The following is a 22,995-nucleotide window of genomic DNA, read 5'->3' as shown; positions in this document are numbered from 1 at the left end:
TTTACTGGAATTCCCTTTCATACTCCTTTGTCATGTTAGCGTCATCAATTGAACCACAAACGGTTTCGCAAATAATACCTGTAACCAAATAAGGATCGATGTTGGAAGCAGGTCTACGGTCTTCAAAGTAACCGAATCCTTCCTTTGCAACACTTCTTGGAATCCTAATACTAGCACCTCTGTTAGCAACACCACTGGAAAACGAGGATGCTGAAGCCGTTTCGTGTCTACCGGTTAATCTCATGTCGTTATCAGTACCGTATAACTTGATATGTTCCTTGTGTCTCTTACTCAAGGCACTGATGGCTTGTTCAATGTATTTGATACCGCCAGCTTCTCTCATGCTCTTTGTAGAAACGTTAGTGTGACAACCAGCACCGTTCCAGTCACCCTTCAATGGTTTTGGATGTAGAGAGACCTTAACGGCAAACTCTTCGGCAACTCTGCTCAATAAATAACGGGCCATCCATAATTGGTCACCCATCTTGATACCTCCGCATGGGCCGACTTGGAACTCCCATTGTGATGGCATAACTTCGGCGTTGATACCACTCACTTCAATACCTGCGTGAAGACATGCTCTGTAGTGAGCTTCGATCACGTCACGTGCATGCACTTTACCGGTACCGACACCACAGTAGTATGGTCCTTGAGGTGCTGGGAAACCGCCCTTTGGCCATCCGTAAACGTTATCGAATTCGTCGAACAATGTGTATTCTTGTTCAAGACCGAACCAAATTTCTTCCTTCTTGTGAGCTGCAAACAACTTGGCAGCTTCGTGTCTGTGGTTGAATTTGTTTGGGGTACCGTCGTTGTTCCAACACTCGGTTAGAACAATAATGTTGTCACCTCTTCTGAATGGGTCTGGGTAGAACGCTACTGGCTTCAAATACACATCTGAGTCATAACCTGGAGCTTGATTAGTGGAGGAACCATCGAAATTCCATTCTGGTAGCTGGTCTAATGAAGTGATCTTCTTGTTCAAAGTTCTACCTTTGGAACGGATGTTACCGGTACCGTCAATCCAGACGTATTCAGCAATGACGCTGCCTCTTTGGTCTAGTCCCAAATATTTTTGTAAAATCTGTGTTTTCTCCACACCACTCATCTTGTATTATTTTAGTTATTCTCAAAACCCCTGTCGTAGTTTGACGGGATGTTCTTTGTTCTTGTTATACACTCTTGTGTGTACTTCTTCTTCTCTTATGTATTACCTTCTCGAGGCGTAGAAAGAGGAAAAAAAAATTTCACAAAAAGAAACAACTAATCGAGGTAAATAATAATACAAAATTAGGAAGAGGCAGAAGAAGTCGGAAAGATAAAGATGACAACCAAGTAGTAGAATGAATCAAACCTATTTATACATTCTGGGTCATTTTTTTTTTTTTTTTTTTTTTTATCAAGAAATTAGAAGGAGTAGAAACAGGAAACACGATATTTCCCCCATGTAGTTTCCCGTATTACTGATACTGATAGCAGGCGCGGTGCTGTAGTATTTTTGGCTTATTAAGAGGCACATCTAGTACGTTATACTACTACATATTACAACGTACCACTATTTGCAGCACTAGTGTTGTAAGTGAAGATCATCATCACAAGGTAAGTGACCATAGCTTTATGAGTCAATCAGTAACATGCATTTCTCTATTAGATTGTACGAAGTTTTCTAGGCGAATTAAACCGCCATTTTTCCCTTATCAAATTTGCGTGATTTACCGGAAAAAAAGGAGTTGTTCCGTCGGAGTAATGGCACCGATGAGGTTGATGAATGACACGTGAAAAGCACGTGGGATGGCATCGGCGGTTTCCTTCTTACCTTTTCGCACAGTTCTTGACAAATTCGTAGTCTGACGCCGAAAACCACTTACCCAGTTCCCAACTTGGGAGATTCGACATGGAGCTCATCGCAATCCAACTCTGAATCTTGCGGTCCATCAGTATTTGATTGGCATACGTTGTCAACTTGTACTGTGGAAACCTGATGGACAGTTCATTGACAATTCTCTGCTCCATTCCTTGTAATAAAGATGTAGAACCAGTTATTATCACATTCGTCAGTAGAATCGAATAGACTTGTTCCGGACTTATACCGCTCGAAGGTGCATTTGTGGGATTAGATGCATTTGTCGCAGTGTTTGCATTTTTACTAGTTGTCCCTCCCATACTCGCGGAAGAAGCTCCGCCTTTTTCATTCAGCGTTAGAGATGCACCATTACCCCCGCCGCTTGGGGTACCTAGTGAACTAACAGTGGCACCGGTCTTTCTAATTGACTTGGACATCAATTCACAGAGACCATCGCTAGAGGGAAAATCTTTATTGGACAATTGGGGCTGGAAAAGATACTCGGGTAATTTTAAGCAATCTTTTAGTTCTACTGAAATGGTTTGCTTGCTTCCATTTGCTGTTTTCAGCAAGAAGTTCTTTGGTTGGGTCAATGAATTTGAAGTAAACTGTTGAAATCCCACGGGCTGTAATTGATTCGATTGCTCCTCGTGCAATCTTTGTACTTCCACTAAATTTCTATCACACACTTGTAGCATGGTGTTTTTAAACTGCTGGATCCAGGTTTGTGAGTTGTACCACATCTGGCAACTTGACTCAGCTGGTGGAAGTCTGTCCTTTAACAGTTCTGTCACTTGGAAGTCCAAGAAATCACCGGCGAATTTGGATTTCATTACACCACTTTTCACTACGGTACCGTCGATAACTGGAGTTATCTTACATTCACGAGCCCCGATATCAATCACAAGGGCAGAACTTTTACTCATCGATAGCGCAATCGCTAGAGGTTCGACGACGATCTGCAGAGTTGGGACTCTTAATTTCTCGAACGCCAGCTCAAAATATTTGTGTACAATTTTCATATCGACTTCTGAACTGCTTGCAGGTACGCTTATTATCAGTGGTAGTTCTGAGGGATCTATTTGTAATTGCTTTTCGTAGATGTATCTCCACTGCGATTCTAACGCTTCCCAGTTGTACGGCAATCCCCTTGAGTCAATAATAGTGTAGACATTGGAATTAGGGTCATTCTCTTGGGTTTCATCTAACATTTCAAAAGTGCCAAAGATTTGAGCCTCTCTTTGACCGTCTCTTTGTATGTAGCTGGATGGTATAACACATTGGGGTGTTTCTCGATTGCTAAAGCCTGCAACGGTCTGCCATGAACCGTTGTGGATTACAACGCATTTTTTGCCAGTATTTGACATCTTGAGTATCCACTTTTCTTACTTTTTTTTCGCTTTAGTTCATTCGACTTGACTTAAAGATGATGTTGTTGACATGAATTTTTCACTTTTTCTGAAGGCAGGACTGAAAGCCATAATGGTCTATAACAAAGGAGCTACAGGCATATAAAAAAATCCATCAAGACGCAGCTAATGCTTCCTACTGCTCAAGTCTATTAGGAATGGATGATAATTTGAAGGAATATGAGAAGTTGAAAGCTGAACTAAAGAAATCCATAGCTACCAAGAATAAATTAGAGGATGATTTCGAACGTTTAGAACAAGAAATCTACGATACGGAAACTGAATATTTCTCTGGCAATAACACAACTAGCAATACGGGCATTGCTGGTAATAGGTTCTCATATGGTGGTAATATTATCAAAGGTTTTGATGGGTTCAACAAGTCGCATCACCACTCAGCGGGTCACGATTCTCATAACCGTGGATTTAGTAATGACGATCGTATCTTCTCTCTGAGTAGTGCAATTTTCGTCAAGCAACAGCAGCAAATGGATGATTGGGAAGTTGATTAGCTTCAAAATTATACATAACATATATTGGCATATATCTATACAGCGCGACAGAAAACCCAGACTTTCTTTTCTCTAATCTAGATATCTATCAAATGGCTCACCTAGAACGTTTTCTACCACTCTGACAAGTCCTGATCTGACTTCTCTCTCCACTTGTTCGTCTTCATCTTCTAGTAGTTCTGCGATCGTAGGAACGAGTTGTGGCAATAGTACCAACCAGCTTTCACCCACCTTAGAGTAGATTAATTTCAAAGTTCTCACGGTCCATAGCTTTTCATTGGAAGAGCATGTTGCCTCCATGTGCTCAACTAGAAGCTTATGCATGAACTTGTTATGTTCCTCCGCGCGGTTATTGTTGGCAGCTAGAGATGCGATTGATTTTACCAAATATTTACCAATGACACTCTCCACGTTAGACAATTGGCTCACTAGTGATGAACAAATCAATTCAAATCTTGAAGTTGACCTCCAGTATTCGTCCTTATCGTACTTGAAAGTTGACGTTAGTGAGTTGATTGTCAAACGACGCAAGTTCACATTGACCACTTCACCAGAGGCAAATTTTTTCAACAGTTGATCCACTGGCTCCAAAACGTAAGTGAAATAAGATGTAACGATACCTTTCAAATTCTCTTGTAGCTTGTTGAAAAATTTGAAGAAACTAATCAATCTCTCATTACCGCTAATTGAAGTGTTAACAACACCTTCACCGTCAAATGCCCATCTCACCATGATCACAAACAATGGTCTGAACACTTTGTCGTTCAATTTGAGAACGTATTCATTTGCAATTTCAAAGACGGAAGCTTCAATACGGTTGATGGTATTGACATCAAACTGACAGATTGATCTGTATTCCAACAATTCCAATAATAATTTGAAGAAGATTGGAGACTGGACGGTAGCAGATTTTTTATCAATTGCCTCTACCGTAGATTCTAGAGTACTTAAGAAGAGTGAAATGGCAATGGAGTCATTCAGTTGTGCAAGTTCACTTCCCCATAATTTTTGTAATACTCTTAGAATTTCCTTTAAATCCACATTTTCCACAATTAATGAGATTATAGATAGACGAACAGTCGTTTCCACTTCATCTGCTAGGAAAACAGTGCGTAAAACATCTTTCAAGTTTGACATTAAAATACTTGGGATGTGTTTGACAAAAGATGCAAACAGCAGTAGAACGGATAGTTGCAATTGCTGTTTCAAGCTTTCGGCACCATCTTTGTTGACATTGTTGAATAGTTGAAGAGATACTGGAACAATCTTGGAGTAGAATGCGATGGATTTGATTCCAAGTGCTTCAATACAGTTGGTGACCACGGCAATAGAGGAAATGACCACTTCCAAGTGGTTAGATTTTAGATTATCCGTAGACAGTGCCAAAGATCTGTTTAATAGGTTGGTATCCAAATTCTTGCCAAATTGACTAATCAAAGAAGATAAAGTGTTTAAAGAGACTTGTGCGACATTAACATTATCCTTTTCAAGTACGACTCTCTTTAATAAAGTATCGATAACTTTTTCACTTGTGGGGACGACTTCCAAACTTTGAGACTGGAATTTGGTATTAATGACCAAAGTTAGGTGATAACGGATGTCACTGTCCTTCGCAGAAGACAATAGAGGAAGAACTGCTGTAACGAAATTATCTACAGGAAGTAAATTCAAAACTTGCGCCAACATGGTAAATAGAGCGCTCTTGATCTCCGAGTTGGATTCCGAAATTTCACTGTCAGAGGAGGAGTCTTCACCATCAGCGGAAGATGATGAGCCGCAGAAACTTTCGACGTTGTTAATGAAACCCAAAACATTCTCTAAGAGTACACCAAATCTAGATTTGACTTGATCCACATAGGTCTTATCAGTGGTTGGATCCAGCAGAGCAGAGTAAAGCCCGACTCTAAAACTGTTGCTAACATCGCTGTAGCCGACCTCACTTTCTTCTATCACTTTATTCATGAAAGTAAATCCATTTTGAACTAAGACCAAAAGCTCGGAGTGTGTTAAGTTAACAATGCTATTGGTAAATAGGGCATGCAATTTGAACTCTTTCTTCTTGGATTCATCCTTCTCGGCATCTATTAAAATCTTTGCAAGCGAGATGAAGTCAGCCCATCCATTCAATTGTTGTAGAGCATCAAAATTGCCCATAAAGGATTTAGTAAATTCAACGAGACCTCTAGCTTCACCGAGCTTGAAATTTGTTGTGAAGGAAGAGTATTGCTGGGAGATTAATACCAAAAATGATGAGATGGCTTTGTTAGGATCCAAGGCTTCCACCAATGTGGTATATAATCTGACTCTCCTATGTTTTGGGACATGCTGCAATGCAGTAGTAAAGCTAACCAACAAGAATCCGGTTTCATCCACAACTTCACTCTCATTACCCTTCAGCAGAGCAGGGACAATGGTTCTTATTGTATTTTCAACCACATGAGAGGTGAATTCATCATCTTGGCGGATACTGTGAGCTCCCATGAAGGTGAAGATTGGCATAACTGAGTGTAAAACAGTCTCAAAATCTAAAGAAGCCAATGCACCAACAACCAAAAGTAACTTGTTCTGGACTTGAGGGGAGGGTGAATTTCTAATAGCGGAAACCACAACATCGGCTTTGACATGCTTAGGTTTGGGTGTATTGCTCTTCTCGATAGAATTGATCGTATTAAGCATGCATGAAGCTAAGGTTTCTTGTGCATAAAGCACAGGAAGACCACCATCTTGTTCCAAAGTTTCTAGATCAGACAACAAAGAGAGTAAGGTGGACAAGAGGGACTCTGAACCTGGAACCTTTGATAGGTTGAGAGACTCTAAAATAATGGTCAATTTCTTCAAATGGGTTTCTGCAATTTGGGTTACACCTTCTTTTTGTAAAGCTGCCTTGTTGGTGGAAGATCTTCTTCTCCTCTTCTTAGTCAATTCAGTGATTTCATTGTCAGATTGAATTCTGTTCTGAGATAGAATGACACCGTATAATTCAGTAGTTAGTGGCAAAGATTGAAGGGTCTCCACTGCATCGTAACTTTGTTCTTCTAAGGCAGCAGTGTCCAAAATACTTTGCAAGATTTTCAGTTGCTGCTCAAACCTAAAGGTGGAAAACGTCTTGAGCAACTTTTGAGCCACAATAGATGCGAGTTGTTCGTAATTAGATTGTAATGCATTGACAATGAAATCGATGAAAAATTGGTTCTTCTCATTGGGAGAGATTAAGTTCACGATAGCAGTTTCAAAGTCATTAAAGCTTGTTTTGTTGTTTTTACAACGTGACTCCCAATGTTCTCTGTCCTTCAAATAGCCATTGATGAAGTTTTCGAATATTGATGAATAAGATGCAGGTGAACCGAAGCGCTGATTTAGATTCTGTAACAAAATCATCTTTGGTAAAGGTAGAGGTATAAACAATGCCTGATTGCTCCAGAATACTAGGAAAACCTTTTCATTTTTCTTTGGAATGATTAGATTCGAAATCTTGTAGTCGTCAATGACATACTCATTTAAAAAGTTTTCTAACCATAATTCACCATCTTTTGGATTCAATAGTGGGAAATCCACATCTTCACCGTACAATCTCTTTGCCATAAAATAATGCTTTGTAGAGGGTCTCTTAGAAATCTGTGAAAGGAGTTTCTTGATACCAACCCTCAAATTTTTAGACATATCGCTAAGCGCACACACTAGACATGGCACTAGAGCGAATACATTAGATTCTTTGTCGATGCTGTTGATACATTTGGAGATATTGTCCAATGCAATCAACTTTAGGGCAGAAGGAGCTGATGATGAAACCAAAATTCTTAGTAAGAAGGTAATTCTTCCTTCTAAAGTTGTAAAAAAAGATGACAAAAATTGAGCGGGAGGGTACTTGTTACCCACTGCTTCTAAAAACAATGATAGTATCTTGTTGAATGAAACATCTGATTCTACGAGCATAGACCTGTTGCCGGTATTTATCAATGCAGAATGCTTATCCATAAATTCTTTGAACGAAGGAACTTTTGCCATTTTACCGCTTGCATCCTCAGATGATAAGGCATGCATGATATCTGATTCGTTAACTTCTCCTTTATTGGAGAACAAAGATGTGGTTAGTCTAATTTCGAAAATTTCACGGCTGATGTCCAGTGATTTCAAACAGTTTAGGACCAGATTTTCATTGAGAGGTACCAAATATTCGAACACAGCTATCAACTGAGATTTATCAGATAAAACTTCAGAAAGGTGGATTAAATCGGTAATAAATAGTCTGAGCTCGAACTTTTCCAATTTAATGCTCTTTAGAATTAGGATGGTACTGCTCAATCTCTCGTAATCATACCTAGCCAAAGCTTTCAAATACGAAGTGACAAATTTATCACACTGAGGTGAATCGCCCTTATTCAAGTGCTCATTCAAATAAGTGATGTTAAATTTTTCATCGAAGAGCTTGTAAAGTCTATCAGGAAGGTGATCCACATTTCCCTGGCCTTTTAAAGTTTGAAATAGTTTGCAAATGGTAACAAGCGCAGATTTCTTGGCACCAGATTGTACGTTGGATAGAATCGTTTCAGTAGCTGCCAAAATAATAGTTTTCTTCAAAGGAAGCGCAGTCGCCAACACTACCATGATACAGTGTGCGGCAATTTGACAATCGACTGAATTGGAGGCCAAGAGCTTTGCTGAAATTTCCAATACAACGGGTACCAGGGAATTAAGCCTTTCTTCGTCATTATTTGAGTATGCAATTAAATTCACAAAACAACACGAGGAGAAAAGTAGTTGACTGGTGTAAGTAGTTCCTTGTCTTACGCATTTACCCAAATAATTAGTATAAAGTTTCAAAAAATCCATATCTTGGAAAAGTTTGACGATCGTGATATGTGTTGGGTTTCTGTCACTTCTCACAAAACTAGACAATGGGTGAAATAGTGGCGGTAGCTTGACAATTCCTAGTATTCTTTTGAAGACTGAGGCCTGATAGTAGTTTATGGTAGATAATAAAAGAGTCTCTGTATTATGGATGTGTATTTGGAAACGGCGAACTAACCATTCAGTGGCATGTAAAGTAGGCGCCAAGTGCCATTTTGAAGAAGCTAACATTAAATAGGCGTTGATTGCCTTATCTAAGTTCTTTACCTCCTCCTTAGTTTGAATATTTCTGTCAATGGAGATCGACGATTCTGAAAAGAGAGTTTTCGCAAAGATTGCAAATTTGGGTTCAATTTCTATCAAATCATTCAAGGCGTTAGTTGCATTTTCAAAGATGAAATCAAAATCCTGGGTACTTGCAGTTTTTGGATTGTAGAGAAGAGATGCCGAGTGTAGCTTTTGTCTTTTCTTCCTATCGAGAGCTAACGTAGCATTCTTGCCGGAGACCTGAGCTAATTGATCTCTTAACGATGACATGATGACGATGAAAAGGCTCAGAAATCGCTTGAAATTGGTGAGTGCTTCGACTTTACCACCAGGTTACACAAGTTTCTGATCGATGAGATGAGATGAGATGAGAAGCTCATCGCTTATTGAAAAATTATAAAATTTTCAGTCGAGAAGTGAAAAGGAAGAAAAAAAATAAATAAAAAACTGCAAGTCCCAGTCACGTGAGATAGTCATCAAGCTAAATGATATACGACTAGACGGACATCCAATGACACCGTAAGGCGAGTTGTATGAGCCCACACATTATATCTAAAAGGTTCTATGAAGCCTAGCAAGAGTAGATTCAACCTGCTAAAAGGTTTGTGTAATTTTAAGAGAATATTGTCCTATTTTTTTATTTAGATTCTCGGAAATGAAAAAATGCAAATTAATGGAAATGATGGTTTCACAAACTGAATAAACCAGTGGATTTCTTACCAAATGGATAAACAATTAATGATGACCCAAAAAGTCCCACAGTGATACCAATAGAAACTTGAATCATAGTGATACCAAATGACAGTGATCCTGATAAATCAGATGCCCCCGGCATAGCGTCTCCCCCTTTTGTACTGTTAGTTTTAATAAGTTCATTAGCACTTTGTAAACCAGAGAGTAAAGATGATTGAGATGCAACACCTGATGGAACCTGCACGAAGATGGCAGGTAACATTGCCGATACAGCAAGACCTTTCCATACTCTTGAGTAAAGATTACCCATGATTCCAATGACAAATGCCGCTAAAGATGCAGTAAATTCCGTTGAATTTTTGAAATGCTTACCACTATAATAGGTGACAACGTAACCGGTACATGAAATCGTCACCATGACGGGTAATTGAATCCAGTGAGCTTGGTTGATCAAAGATATACCAATGGTAAATGCAGGAACAAATAAGAATCTGTACCATGGAGAAATTGGGTAGGGGCAATTGGTTTCGTTAGTAGCATTCTTGTACATCCAACCAAATAATGCGGCCCCTAGTGTAATACCAAAGGACAAAAACAGAGAATAAATAATGGCGTAAAACATTCTCACCGATCCTGCGACTAGATTACGACTTTGTAATTCCAAAGCACCACACAGAATAATATAACCGGGCAAAATGAGGGCCAACGACCCTTGGGTCACCGCACCGAAACAGATCTTAGAACCGCCGATAGACCCAAACGCTCTACCAACAAAACTGACGACGATGGATGCACTAATTTCGAAGACGTTGGAGTACATGTTAGAACGTGCGGAAACGATGAATTGTAGAGCACCCACACAGGTCCCGATAAAGAAAGAAACGGCTAAATTCACCCAATCACCACCGAATGCATAAGGTGTCACCATGGCAGAACAGAATCCATACAGAAGAACACAAACCCAGGATGGGACCAAGTTACGATCTTGTAAAACTTTATCCATGAGAATGTTACCTTCAGAAGCACTCATGGTATCGTGAACAACTTGTTTGTAGATACTGTGCACTTGATGCAATTTCCACAAGTTAAGACCTTGGGCACATCTAACTAATTGCACTTCAGAAGTTCTTGTAGTTGCGTCACCGAAGGAAACAATCATACAACCAGGTAAATATAAGAATTGACCATCGATTTCTAGAACACGAGATGTCATAATCATATATTCTTCCAATCTGTGGGTGGGGGCACCGTACATCATCAAACCTTTACACATACGTAAAATGAAACGATGTCTTTGCAAAAGATCAGCAATGTGAACGGTGATCTTTGCCTCAGCTGCCATTTTCTTTTTGAATTTGGGTAGATGCTTCTTATTCTTTTTGGGTCTGGTATTTTTGAAAGACGGTAACTCAGAATTAGAACCTGAGGCTTCTTCATTCTTTCTACCTGGATAGTGTTTAGTAGCTAAATTGTGTGCACCACCTGCTAATTGTTGTGCATTTTTCTTTAGATGACTGGCAGCTGAAGAAGGTACATGTAATAGGGAGCCAGCTGTAGGAATTTTTCCCTTTGAAAAATGTGGATCTAAAAGCGGTTTAGAGGGTTTGGCAGGTTCCTCTCCTATTGATGAAGCAGTAGAAAACGAATCTGAAACATCCTCATTTTGATACATTTTCAGCAGTGAACCCAAAACACCACCTCTAACCCTCTGAGGTGGAGGCACATAAGTTTGAGCTCCCACGAATGGATCTAAATCAGAATCTTCTCCATCACTATCGACTTGATCGAAATCATAATCATCCATAGGTGCTGCAACAAAACTTTCAGGTCCTGGGGATGATGAGGGAGTAGAGGGGCTGTACATGGTATCGCCCTCAAGGATTGCTGGTTCCTTCTGGTGATGAGCAGATTGAGGCAAACTGGAATAATTTTTTACAAGACCCTTTGCAACTGAGTTAAAGTCGACTAACTGAATATCATCACCATCGACCTCTGCTTCTTGGACACTATTTTTCTCAGGATCTGCTTCAGGATGTAAATTAACATTCCTGAGTCCAGGGGCTAGCCCGTTATTAGCATCTTTAATATTTTGAATGACCTTAGAGAAAAATCCACCACCGCCTTCCTTCTCATCATCGTTATCATCATCTTTCATACTTTTCATACCTTTTTCAGCGCCATCTTCACCTCCATCAGGTTTGTTCTGTACGGAACCTCTCCTAAAAAATTTTTTGAAATGATCGAGTTTATTCTCATTGTTACTCGAAGATGTCTCTGAACCTTCCTCATCGTCCACATTTATTGAGCTCTTCATCCCTGATGAAGAAGCTTCTCCATTCTCATTGGTCCCTGTACCAGCTTCCGTGTTTGCTGCTGGAGCTGCGATTGGATCTTCGGGGTTAATATCATCCGTTTCCGTGTGAAATCTAACGTTTTTACCTTCCCTTGACTCTCTGCGGGGAGATGACACTTCAGACGCACTATCATTAACGTCAACTAATCTCTCTCTTTTCCTTTGGTATTCATCGTTCATTCCAACGTCTTCACCATCTGATGCTGAATCCGGTTCCTCATACGCACCACTTGTATCTCTTATCGTATCTACGGCATCTCTCTCAATAGCATCATTACTAGTTGGACCACCTCTCCTCCTGAAAGATGGCAAGGCCTCGCCACTATTAAAAGGATTATCTAAGGACTGCGCATCTGATGGGGGTAGTGGCAGAGTATCCCAGTCAAAATCCGCATCATCGTCAACACCTTCTTCTAAATCCAAATCTGAAAGCCTAGCTAATGGATTATCGCTGCCATTATTACCAATTGAACTACGATTATCTGTACTGCTGCGACTATTACGACTCCTGGTCTCAGGGCTTCTTGCATCTTTCCCCCCACTCTTTTTGCCAAAGAGCTTCAAATGATCAGATTTACCCATCTCAGTCCAAGTAACCAACTGATCTTTATGATAATTTGACTTGATTTGACTCGATTTGATGTGATAGAATGAAGTTACTCACACTATAACCCTCAAAGAATCAACTCACGTTTGCTTGTATATCTCAATATGGGATATGCACCACACTTATTACCTCTAGATGTGTATATATATATATATATATGTGTGGGGCGTTACACGCTAGAAGGTCTATTTTTTTTTTTCTCGGTTATGAACGTTCTGCTATAGTATTATCATTATGTACGCACTTGCTACTTATGCCGGAAAAATTAATGTTAAAAGAAGAAAAATGTACTTCCCCTGTAAAGAGACGTAGGCGACAATCGTTCTGCTTGTACGAATAATTCTCCGATAGAGAAAAGTGATTTACACTTTTCTAGATGGAAGATTTCGCTTTATGTTAAAAGAAGGTATTAAAACGCCGTACAACTAGTATATATGCCTCTACGTGGATTTCTGAGCAAGGGCTGGGTTTCTGCATAGAAAGGAAGGTAGGTGACCTTCTAATGCATTTCAAACACGATTCCCGCCAAAAAAAGTCTCTTTAGTGCCGATACAGTAACTAGATACCGTCTTCTCTTAAATTAGATGCCGTCCCTTCCTTTCGCCGAGAAACAGTTCCTTTAAGGTTCTACACGAAAATGTTCTATCATTACAGTCTATTGTTTCGCCCTGTGCATTCTAAAATAGAAAGTAAAAAAATTTCGGGGGAGGGATCGAACCGAGCGTAAACTTTCGAAGTTTTGTTGAGATTCCAACCGCGTAAGTCTCGGTAATTGCGTCATAAGCAATGAAGCGACGATTGTGGAAAAAAGCAAAGCAGCAATCCGAATAGCAAATGTGATCCCGGAAAAAAGATTAAAGTTTCGTCATGATAAATGGCAAAGGGGCTTTTTTTTTTTTGAATCGAATGGATCTACAGCTTGAATCATTACTTAGTCAAGTCTCTGAAGGACACGATCCGATCTGAAGAGGTCTGCAACGTGAAGATGTTTTTCGTGTGGCGTGATGGCGGTTGTTCTTGGTGAATTAGAGGTATACGATAAGAGCCCGTAAATGGTTCTCTCATGATGTAGTATTCTTGAACTACTTTAGATATTTGTACGGCAAAAGAATATATCGGGGTGATTAGTTGACTTTTTGGGCCTCGCGCAGAGGTAAATGATATGTTAAGTCTGGGGAACAAAACTCTAAATTCTGAGGGAATTAGAGAAGTATGTTCTGGAAGGGTTTCGTGTGTCACAAAATTCTATTATGACGTTAGATCAGCGGCCAATTTCTAGACGGAAGGCACAAAACTCCGAAACCCATACACAAGCCCTAATTCTCCACTTTAGGGCTCCGATGTACGGATGTTTTATAGTGACCGGACGCTGTATATTTTTGTGACGCGAAATAAATTTAATTTTAAATTTAATTTTCAGTTCTGGCGCGGTACATAGACGTCGGCGGCAAAAATTAGGGAATGATGAGAGGCAAAAAACCCTGCGTATATATATATTACACATATAAATAAATATATATATATAGTGCGGGATAAGGAAAGAAAACTATTATTTTCTACATAACGACTATATTCGTGCTTAGTTGTACTTTTATAATAAAAAGGTAGTAACTACAAGCAAAGAAGTAGTAATAACTCATCCATTATCATTGCGCTACGAATCAGTATGCTTCACAAAAAGTGCAATAAGGATTTAGCACCTTTCACTCCACCAGATATCAACAACCCACCGCTTTGCATTCCATTAAAATCTTTGGATGATAGATATCAAGTAGTTGAAGAATTAGGTAATGGATCTTTTGGGTCGGTTTCTTTGGCAAAGGCTCAATTCGACGTAGCCTTGGTTCAATCGGATGGAGGTAAACAACATCAATTGGTTAAAGATACTTTAATGAATCAGAGTGGTACCGAAAGTGATAATTCTAACAATAAAGAACAAGGTATTGTAGCTATTAAAACGATGATGACAAGATTACCAACTTTACATGACTATACAAGAGTCCGTGAAGTTAAGTTTATATTATCAATTCCTGCAAACAAACACTTAATTCAAATATTTGAAATGTTTGTGGATTCAAGGGCTTATCAATTACACATTGTAATGGAATGTATGGAACAGAATTTATATCAAATGATGCGCCATAGAAGACGCCGTGTTTTCAGCATTCCATCGTTGAAGTCAATCTTGGCTCAAATATTAGCTGGTATTAGACATATTCATGATCAAAATTTCTTCCATAGAGATGTGAAACCTGAAAATATTTTAATATCACCAAGTACTCGTTATTTCGACAAGAATTGGTTATCACAAGGTAATTACACGGATAATTATATTGTCAAATTAGCGGACTTTGGATTAGCTAGACACACAGGCAATAAGAATCCATATACTGCTTACGTTTCCACACGTTGGTATCGTTCACCAGAAATTCTTTTGCGCAGTGGTTATTATTCAAAACCATTAGACATTTGGGCATTTGGCTGTGTTGCTTTAGAAGTTACAATTTTCAAACCACTATTCCCCGGTTCAAATGAAATGGATCAAATTTGGAAAATCTTAGAGGTGTTGGGAACTCCACATAGGACAAGAGAATCCGAGAAGACAGGTTATAAATCCCATGGCGGCAGTTGGGAAGATGCCAAGATTTTAGCTCAAAGACTAAACATGAAATTCCCATATGTGGAAGGTACTGGTTTAGAAAATTTCATCTCTAGTGTTCAATTGCAGCCACTAACCAACGTGATTAAAGCTTGTCTAAGGTGGGATCCAAACCAAAGAGCAACAGCCCAAGATTTATGTATGATGCCATTTTTCCAAGGTACTATAGCTCCTGAAGAATTTGTTACTGCAACCAGATCCAAAGAAATAACAACAGCGGCAACAACGTCGACTTCGGCGGCTAATCATGAAAAGAAACCACGTACAACAAATACAGAACAAGCGTTAATTTTTGCTGGCATCAAATCCCATGCGAGGGCTGGTCCTTCACCAACGAATGGAAATGGGTATCATACAAGACAACTAATCTTTCATTCAGAGGGTTTAACAGAAGCTCAACAACGTCAGTTTAAGGAGAATAACAATGTGAGCTTCCATGGGGAAATTGGTGGTAGTAAAGATTTTGAAGACGTAGAGATCGTTGAAGAAGAAGTGGCAGGATTGGAAGAACAAGAATCACCGTTCGATAATCCATTAGGTGATTTTCTTACGGATGATGTTGATAGTCATACTCCAGGAGAGTTAGTAGATACCGATTCAACAATTTCAGAGGATGATGATAATCAAGACGAAATAGATATTTCACATGAAATCACACAAAACATCGCATTTTGTGAAATCCCTCCACCACCAACGTTTGAAAATGGACAGTTCGTTTCCGCTAGCGATAATAGTCGTAGAAGTGATAAATTACCAAACGATGCGAACAATAATGCCAAACAATTAGCTGATGAAATTGAAGCGTTTAACAAACAAGATCCAGATTTTTACTCACAATATTATTCTTCTACAAATACGATGCCCACTACGATGACTTCTAACGTTGCTAGTAATAAAAACGATAACCACATACCATTCACAGAAACCTTAAATTATGTGCATTACAATAGCAACAATAATCACCAACCAACGAGTCCCGCTACGAGTGCGGGAGGCGATAGTACTACAACCCCTCAAGAAACAAACAATAATAAACACCAGACGCATAGCTCTTTACAGCCGGTTAACAAGCTACTGGATAATATGTCTATTGATGATTCGTTCAGCAACAGTAGCAATAACGTCAACTTAATACCAAGAAGCTTCATGTTACCGCCACAAAATGATTTCGAAGATCCCATTTTCCAATTACATCAGCCACAACAACAATCAAACCAACAGCACAATTTCAATCAACACTTTGGAAATGTGACATTCTAGTTTTTCTCCTTCTTTTTCTTCTTACGGTTGAGATGGCTATACATTAATAACAATAACCATTGGTTTCATTTCACTTCGTTCCTTAATCATTCTTTGATCTATCAGCAGACGTACCTCTTAATTTTATTCTAAATTTTTTTTTTTTTTATTTTTTTTATTTTTTTTCCGTCTAAACGAAGTTTTTCTTATATTTCTTCTTAAAGCTTCAAAGTCGAAAAGCTTACAAGCTTAGTTTACAGAGCTCTCGAAGATAAACGAGAGTCCCAGTATTAATCAAAGTTTGGGGTGAACTTTACATTTCATATCTTTTACTATTTCATTCCATCTGTTATTATTTATATATTCATTTATTTCTCCAATTCTCACTATTTGATATTCAACTGAATTTGGTAGACACTTGCTGGCTTTTCTCAAATGGTCAGGTCTGATTAATTATACATTAGTTTTGAATTAGAATGTCAGCTCAAAGTCCACCTCAAAGTGCTAAGAATGAACCATCCATCTTAGAAGATGCCTCCACTCTATTAATGTTTTCCAAAGGTAGTAATGAAGGTTCTCAGAAATCATCGACTTCATCTCAAGGTTCTCAACATCATCAACACCATCCTGTACAACCACCATCGCAACCTCACACACAGCAGCACATGTTGCCATATCAAGCACCACCACTTTCCAGAACTTCTACTCTTGGTGGTATGTCACCTGCAAATCCGCAAGCATCACCAGGACCTGCATCCGTTGCACTTTTACACAATGATAGTAGCTCATTCAGAGAACAAAATGGGTCTGATTCGGTTTCACATTTTGCCAATCAACATAAAACCGGTTCAATGGCGGTAGAACAACCAGATGATAACGGCAAGGGAATGGTTGCAGCAGCAGCATTAGCAGCAGCAGCCACTGTACCGTTACCTCTTAAGTCTCATAGTCGCTCAAGTTCAAATACGAATGAGACATCCGAGTGGCCAGTACCTGATTCCTACATCGTTAATATCGATTCAGGTGTTATTACATGTATTTGTGGATTTGATGACGACGATGGCTTTACCATTCAATGCGATCATTGTAATAGGTGGCAACATGCTATTTGCTATAATATTAAGGACATCGAAACCGCACCCGATGATTATTTGTGTAACATCTGTTATCCAAGGAGACTAGACGTTAAAAGAGCAAAAAGGAAGCAATTGGAAAGATTACAACGTAACAGACCATCCAATGGTTCACGTATAACTGCTAGTTACGGTGACGATTTTGAAAAACATAGTGGTTTAAGGGCAGGTCCCAGTGAACGTGGACATGAGGATTGGAATTCTCAGTTGGATATGGTTGATAATGGCGATGACGCTAATGATGAACAACGTCGCAAAAGAAAAAGACACGAGGATTCCACTGAAGATACAAAGAGAAGGAAGGAAAGTCCGATTTATTTGAATGCAAAGGATGCATATTCTGAAATTTATCTACCCACAGAAAATTACGAGTTTAAGGACAGATATGTGAAATTATTTATTGATAAGCATAATGATGACGACTGGGTAATCCCCTATAATAAGGAAAAATTCGAAGCAATGCCATTAGAAGTGAGAACTTATGCAGATACGAATAACTCCAAAGTCTTCCCAGGATTTTCCAAACTGGGGGTACATGTTGGTGAAAGGTGTAATAAAGGTAAATTAATTTGTGAATATTTGGGTGAAGTGGATTTCCAAAAAAATTATCTGTTGGATCCAAGAAATCATTATAGAATTTGGGGGACAACAAAGTTACGCGTTTTATTTCATCCTCATTGGCCTCTATACATTGATGCAAGACTAGCTGGTAATGTGGCTCGTTATGTGCGTAGAAGTTGTAATCCCAATGCAGAATTAGCTACCATCAGAATGACCAGCAGTAATGAGGTGAAATTTGTTTTACGGGCCACAAGGGAACTGGAAGAAGGTGAAGAGATACATTTGGATTGGCATTGGGACTTAAGGCATCCTATTTGGCAGATAATTAAAGGTACAGCAACTCTGGATTCACTTAACGATCCTGACAAATACTTATTAATCCACTCAATAGATGCTGTGCTAAGCACTTGCGACTGTGCCTGTGGTAGTAACAATAAAGACTGTGTTTTACTCAAAGTAAAAAAGTTTTCGCAAGCTCTTTACAAGTCGGTCAAATCAAAGATGAATAACAGATACAAATTGAATGAAATTTTAAATCAGTATCAGGGGAAGAAGAGAAGACAACCTCCAATCTTAGATCGTTTTTCAACAGAAACAACCAATAACAAAGAAAGGGCTTCACAAGTATTGGCTGATCTCAATAATAAAAGATTTAACATTGTTGAATCAGACAACGTTGGACGTATAGTAAGAGATGATACTGTTAAACCTTACAAATGGAAGCTTATGGAATCTTATACACTGGCCAACAAAAGACCGCTAACGGTGTCTGCTGCCATGCCAAATCAGGTGACAAACCCTCTTGAATACGACGAATCCAAGGTTAACGATCTCGAAGTGTTACCAATTCCCATTGTATTAGAGGTCCCACTTTCCAATATTAATAACCATTCAAGCAGCAGTATCAAAGTTGACGCTGCTCTGGGGACAAATGCATTGCCTTCTACCAGTGATATAAGACCACAGGAATCTTCGTCAGATCAGAATTCCATGAATAACGAGAAGCGTACGGGAAGCAGTTCAAGTTTACAGGAAATGTCAGAGAAGAAACCTACAAAGAAGAAATTGAGCTTTGCAGACTATCGTAAGAAGCAGTACAAATAGTTAGCACTAATGAACTAATGATGCGAATGTAATTTTTGTTTTTTTATTTTGTTTTATTGTTTTATAGTATTTTATTTTATTTTATGCCGATGTTAATAGTACTAGTATTCATAATTATGCCTACCGATCGTTTTCTACGTGCGCTTGTTCTTTTTTTTCTTCGTTCTCTTCCGTTGAAGTGAAAAATGGTTTAAAGTTGACCCAACTTTGACCTTATATCTCTAAGAACTACGAAGAATAATTGTCGAAAGTATATCATGGCTTATAGGGCTTTTGTACAAGTGGTCGTAACAGGTGCTTCTGTCTTTGGTAAAGCATTTGCAGAAGCTTACCGCCAAGCGGCATCTCAATCTGTTAAACAGGGTCCTAAGGCAGCTCGTTCCGCAAGTGCAGAATATGGTGGTATAACGCTTGATGAATCGTCCAAAATTTTAAATCTAGAAGATGAAAAGGAATTAGATACCAGCAAAATTAATGGTAAATTCCAATACCTTTTCGATATTAACGATAAGGAAAAAGGTGGTAGTTTTTACCTGCAGAGCAAGATCTACAGAGCTGCTGAAAGGCTGAAATACGAGATAGCCCAACGAGAAGCTGCCAAAAATGGTGGATCATCACCCAAGGGCAGTGATGGTAGTAATCCTCAATAGCATAGCCCTACTACAAGTAGTTAATTAGAACTGTCATGTAAATACGAATTGTCGCCTTTATAATATAACAAGATGAGACAAGATTTTTCTAAGACGAAACAAAAAAAAAAAAAAAAATTAGCTAAAGGAATGTACTTCCATGAAGGGAGGCCCGATTTCAAACTCTCAAGCTGCATTATACAGCTCTCTGCAATCGAGCAACTCCACCTGCTAGGGCCTAAGCCCAAAACTTTACAGATGATCCCCTCATAGAAGACTATAATCTAAGAAACCGGAAACGAAACGGAGCTTGTGCCCACCTTGTTTGGAGGTGGTCAAAAACCGTTCAGCTATGGGTTATTGTCGGAACCAACCACTCGAGCTCCAGTATTAACTAGTCCGAAAATCCCCATCGACTGGGAAATCCAGAAGATGGAAAAATCCAAACGGAAAAGTCCAAGTGGAAGGGTCGTAGGTTTCTATAAAAGTAATTGTAATTAATACGAGTAAGTATTAACCACTACTGATGATAGGGTTCTAGAAGGAACAAAGTGTAGAGTGACAAGTAAAAGCATAGATGCGATGAGGTTGACTTTTTATATGCCCAAAGTTCGAAAAATTTTCCAAGCTATGTTACCCGGAAGAACTAATTAGGGCTTGTCAAATAACAGAGGGACGAAGATAGGGCTGTTGGTAGATATGTGTATGGGTTTTGCAATTACCTATTTCAGAGAGTATGCTATATATGGTAATCACACAGCGCCTACTGTAAATGGACACTTTCCTATAAGATATTGATTCCTCATTGGTACAACGTATATCACATTCCCAAAGAGGAAAGCTCAGACTTCTCCATGAAACACCATAATGATGTATACCATCAGAATCCTCAAGCTCCAAAGAGCTTGATGGTATTGTTCTTAGCTGTCTTAAGGCCCTTCTTGTCGCGTAACGCTCTCTAACCTGCTCTCGTGACTTTGAACAAATAAAATTAAAGAATTTCTACAGTGACGTATATAGTGATAATACTCTCGGCCTAGGAAAAAAATGCGAGAAAAGTGAGCGAACCCAGAGCACCTATGGACGAATATAACCTTGAAATAAGAGTCCCTTCGTTTGTTATTATAGATTGATTGAAGGTCTAATCGAACCCATTGGATCCTCGAATATACCTGAAAAAGCATATCCAAGTATTGATGTTTGGCAGAATCTTTGTGCGTTCTCTAGCAAGTGCTAGTAAAGGTGTTAAACCACCTATCCAATTGTTCGGTCTAGATGGTACATATGCATCCGCTCTTTTCACTGCAGCTTCCAAGGACACTTCTATCGAATCCGCTGCTGCATCTTTGAGTAACTTATCTCAATCCATTCAAACCGATCCAAGATTGAAGGAAATTGTTAGCAATCCATCTCTAGCATCTAAGGACAGAAGCGTTATCGTGGACACTCTATCTACCGGCAAATTGGATGCTTCCGTTGCCAACTTGTTGAAAGTTTTGGCTGAAAACAACAGATTGGAACTTTTACCAAAGGTTTCTAACCAGTTCACCGTTTTAACCGATGCCTACAACGGCTTGGTCAAGGCTACTGTCATTACTGCTCAACCATTAGATTCCAAATCTTTCAAGAGAGTCGAAAAGGCTTTGGCTGGCTCTAACTTGGTGGGTTCTTCCAAGAGTTTGAAATTGGTCAACGAAGTCAAACCTGACATTCAAGGTGGCTTGATTGTTGAACTTGGCGATAAGACCGTCGACTTGAGCGTCGCTGCCAAGGTTCAAAGACTAAACAAGGCTCTAGAAGACTACATCTAATTTTGAAATCTAAAGAATTTAACGTCAACAAATTAAGAGAAAAAAAAGGAATTAAACACAAAAAACATGAACAATCTTTTTTTTTTTCTTTTCTATACTTCATATTCAGCTGTATAATGACCGGAATACATGCGGACGACCACTTTCTTCCTAGTCAAACAAAACAAAACATATAAATTATCGGGGAAATAACCGTAAATCCCATCTTTCCTTGCTTCTAATTTTGCTTACGCTTTGGATGGTAGGCAGTATTAATACCTTTCTGTGCCAACTCTTTTCTTTCCCTCAGGAAGTCCTTGTAACGGTCAATCGTAACACGTCTTTGAGCGTTTTGATATTGTTCGAAGCCTGCAAAATTCGTGTGGAATAGAGAATCCCAAAACGTGAAGAAAGGTTGGGAGAAATTGGTCTTGATACCAAAGTTTTGGTGGTGAATGTCATGATAAACCGAGTTATTAGGGAAAATAATCTGGAATGGATCCCATGGGAATGCGTATCCGCAGTGGTCATCCACAGTCTTCAAAGTTGCAAAGGAATATAACATAATCTGTTCTCTGTGGGTCATTTGAGTAAGTAGCATGGCAACACCGGTACCCAAGGTATCCAATAGGAAACCTTCCACTGGTGCGTTGTACAGAGCACCGTAGGCATAAGGAACGTACAATCTGTGATGTCTTGAATGATATCTTCTGTACAATTCCTTGTTCATATGCATGGCTCTATGCCAAAAGTATTGCCATGTATCAATGACAACGAATCCGATAACTTCTTTGATAGCGGAGATACCATACATGTAAAAGTAGTAGACCACGAAATCAGGAATGACGCTGGGTAAAATCCTTCTCCATTCCCAGATAGCCTTTTGCTCGAATCCTGTTGTAGGTTCTGCATCAAAATGTAAAAACAATAACCCCACTGTAGTTTGTACAATATGTTGAAAGATAACTTCGCAAAACACTTCCACACGGCCAGCACGGTTACGAGACTGGACTTCTTCGGAATCATGAATTCTATATTTCTCAGCCAACTCAAAAATGTCTACGATGTGAAAGAACATGGAGTAGGTCCAGTAACATATCACAGGGGCCGCTAGTGCAAGGACACCATCACTAACAAATGAGAAAAGACTAGGCTTTGGCTGAATATTAACCACTGGTGGCACTGGGGAGTGCATAAACCCATAGGGGCCCTTGAACTCAACGTAGTCAAAGGTTGATGAATTCATCTAGGATAGCTTACCTTTGATAAAGCAAAGCAACGATGCTCGTTGGTAGGAAAGTAAGAAAACAAATAAAAGAGTAAGAAGGGAAAAGAATATGTCAAAATA

The 22,995-nt window shown here is 39.2% G+C and overlaps 10 protein-coding genes across 10 annotated transcripts; 5 read left to right on the top strand and 5 right to left on the bottom strand.

Annotated features, from left to right (window-relative positions):
• Window position 1: 1 nt before the first annotated feature.
• On the bottom strand, window positions 2-1,108 carry GLN1 (glutamate--ammonia ligase; the record flags this gene model as incomplete). Its single annotated transcript, XM_002498685.1, has 1 exon — window positions 2-1,108. The coding sequence occupies one exon, from the start codon at window positions 1,106-1,108 to the stop codon at window positions 2-4; it is 1,107 nt and encodes a 368-aa protein (XP_002498730.1).
• A 704-nt stretch (window positions 1,109-1,812) lies between these two features.
• ARP7 (Arp7p) lies at window positions 1,813-3,210 on the bottom strand (the record flags this gene model as incomplete). The annotated part of the gene is made up of 1 exon (XM_002498684.1): window positions 1,813-3,210. One exon carries the CDS (start codon window positions 3,208-3,210, stop codon window positions 1,813-1,815), a length of 1,398 nt encoding a protein of 465 aa, XP_002498729.1.
• A 200-nt stretch (window positions 3,211-3,410) lies between these two features.
• EAF6 (Eaf6p) lies at window positions 3,411-3,764 on the top strand (the record flags this gene model as incomplete). Its single annotated transcript, XM_002498683.1, has 1 exon — window positions 3,411-3,764. The coding sequence occupies one exon, from the start codon at window positions 3,411-3,413 to the stop codon at window positions 3,762-3,764; it is 354 nt and encodes a 117-aa protein (XP_002498728.1).
• Window positions 3,765-3,836: 72 nt separating this feature from the next.
• Window positions 3,837-9,149, bottom strand: UTP10 (snoRNA-binding rRNA-processing protein UTP10; the record flags this gene model as incomplete). The annotated part of the gene is made up of 1 exon (XM_002498682.1): window positions 3,837-9,149. The coding sequence occupies one exon, from the start codon at window positions 9,147-9,149 to the stop codon at window positions 3,837-3,839; it is 5,313 nt and encodes a 1,770-aa protein (XP_002498727.1).
• A 418-nt stretch (window positions 9,150-9,567) lies between these two features.
• PRM10 (pheromone-regulated protein PRM10) lies at window positions 9,568-12,507 on the bottom strand (the record flags this gene model as incomplete). Its single annotated transcript, XM_002498681.1, has 1 exon — window positions 9,568-12,507. One exon carries the CDS (start codon window positions 12,505-12,507, stop codon window positions 9,568-9,570), a length of 2,940 nt encoding a protein of 979 aa, XP_002498726.1.
• Window positions 12,508-14,198: 1,691 nt separating this feature from the next.
• On the top strand, window positions 14,199-16,451 carry IME2 (protein kinase IME2; the record flags this gene model as incomplete). The annotated part of the gene is made up of 1 exon (XM_002498680.1): window positions 14,199-16,451. The coding sequence occupies one exon, from the start codon at window positions 14,199-14,201 to the stop codon at window positions 16,449-16,451; it is 2,253 nt and encodes a 750-aa protein (XP_002498725.1).
• Window positions 16,452-16,906: 455 nt separating this feature from the next.
• SET4 (Set4p) lies at window positions 16,907-19,228 on the top strand (the record flags this gene model as incomplete). Its single annotated transcript, XM_002498679.1, has 1 exon — window positions 16,907-19,228. One exon carries the CDS (start codon window positions 16,907-16,909, stop codon window positions 19,226-19,228), a length of 2,322 nt encoding a protein of 773 aa, XP_002498724.1.
• A 257-nt stretch (window positions 19,229-19,485) lies between these two features.
• PAM16 (import motor complex subunit PAM16) lies at window positions 19,486-19,878 on the top strand (the record flags this gene model as incomplete). The annotated part of the gene is made up of 1 exon (XM_002498678.1): window positions 19,486-19,878. One exon carries the CDS (start codon window positions 19,486-19,488, stop codon window positions 19,876-19,878), a length of 393 nt encoding a protein of 130 aa, XP_002498723.1.
• A 1,175-nt stretch (window positions 19,879-21,053) lies between these two features.
• Window positions 21,054-21,668, top strand: ATP5 (F1F0 ATP synthase subunit 5; the record flags this gene model as incomplete). Its single annotated transcript, XM_002498677.1, has 1 exon — window positions 21,054-21,668. The coding sequence occupies one exon, from the start codon at window positions 21,054-21,056 to the stop codon at window positions 21,666-21,668; it is 615 nt and encodes a 204-aa protein (XP_002498722.1).
• A 217-nt stretch (window positions 21,669-21,885) lies between these two features.
• Window positions 21,886-22,893, bottom strand: SUR2 (sphingosine hydroxylase; the record flags this gene model as incomplete). Its single annotated transcript, XM_002498676.1, has 1 exon — window positions 21,886-22,893. The coding sequence occupies one exon, from the start codon at window positions 22,891-22,893 to the stop codon at window positions 21,886-21,888; it is 1,008 nt and encodes a 335-aa protein (XP_002498721.1).
• Between the last annotated feature and the right edge of the window lie 102 nt (window positions 22,894-22,995).

Source organism: Zygosaccharomyces rouxii (genome assembly GCF_000026365.1).
Source record: "Zygosaccharomyces rouxii strain CBS732 chromosome G complete sequence".
Classification (NCBI taxonomy): Eukaryota; Fungi; Ascomycota; class Saccharomycetes; order Saccharomycetales; family Saccharomycetaceae; genus Zygosaccharomyces; species Zygosaccharomyces rouxii.
Note: the sequence above shows the minus strand (reverse complement) of the source record. Positions and strands in the feature narration are given on the sequence as shown.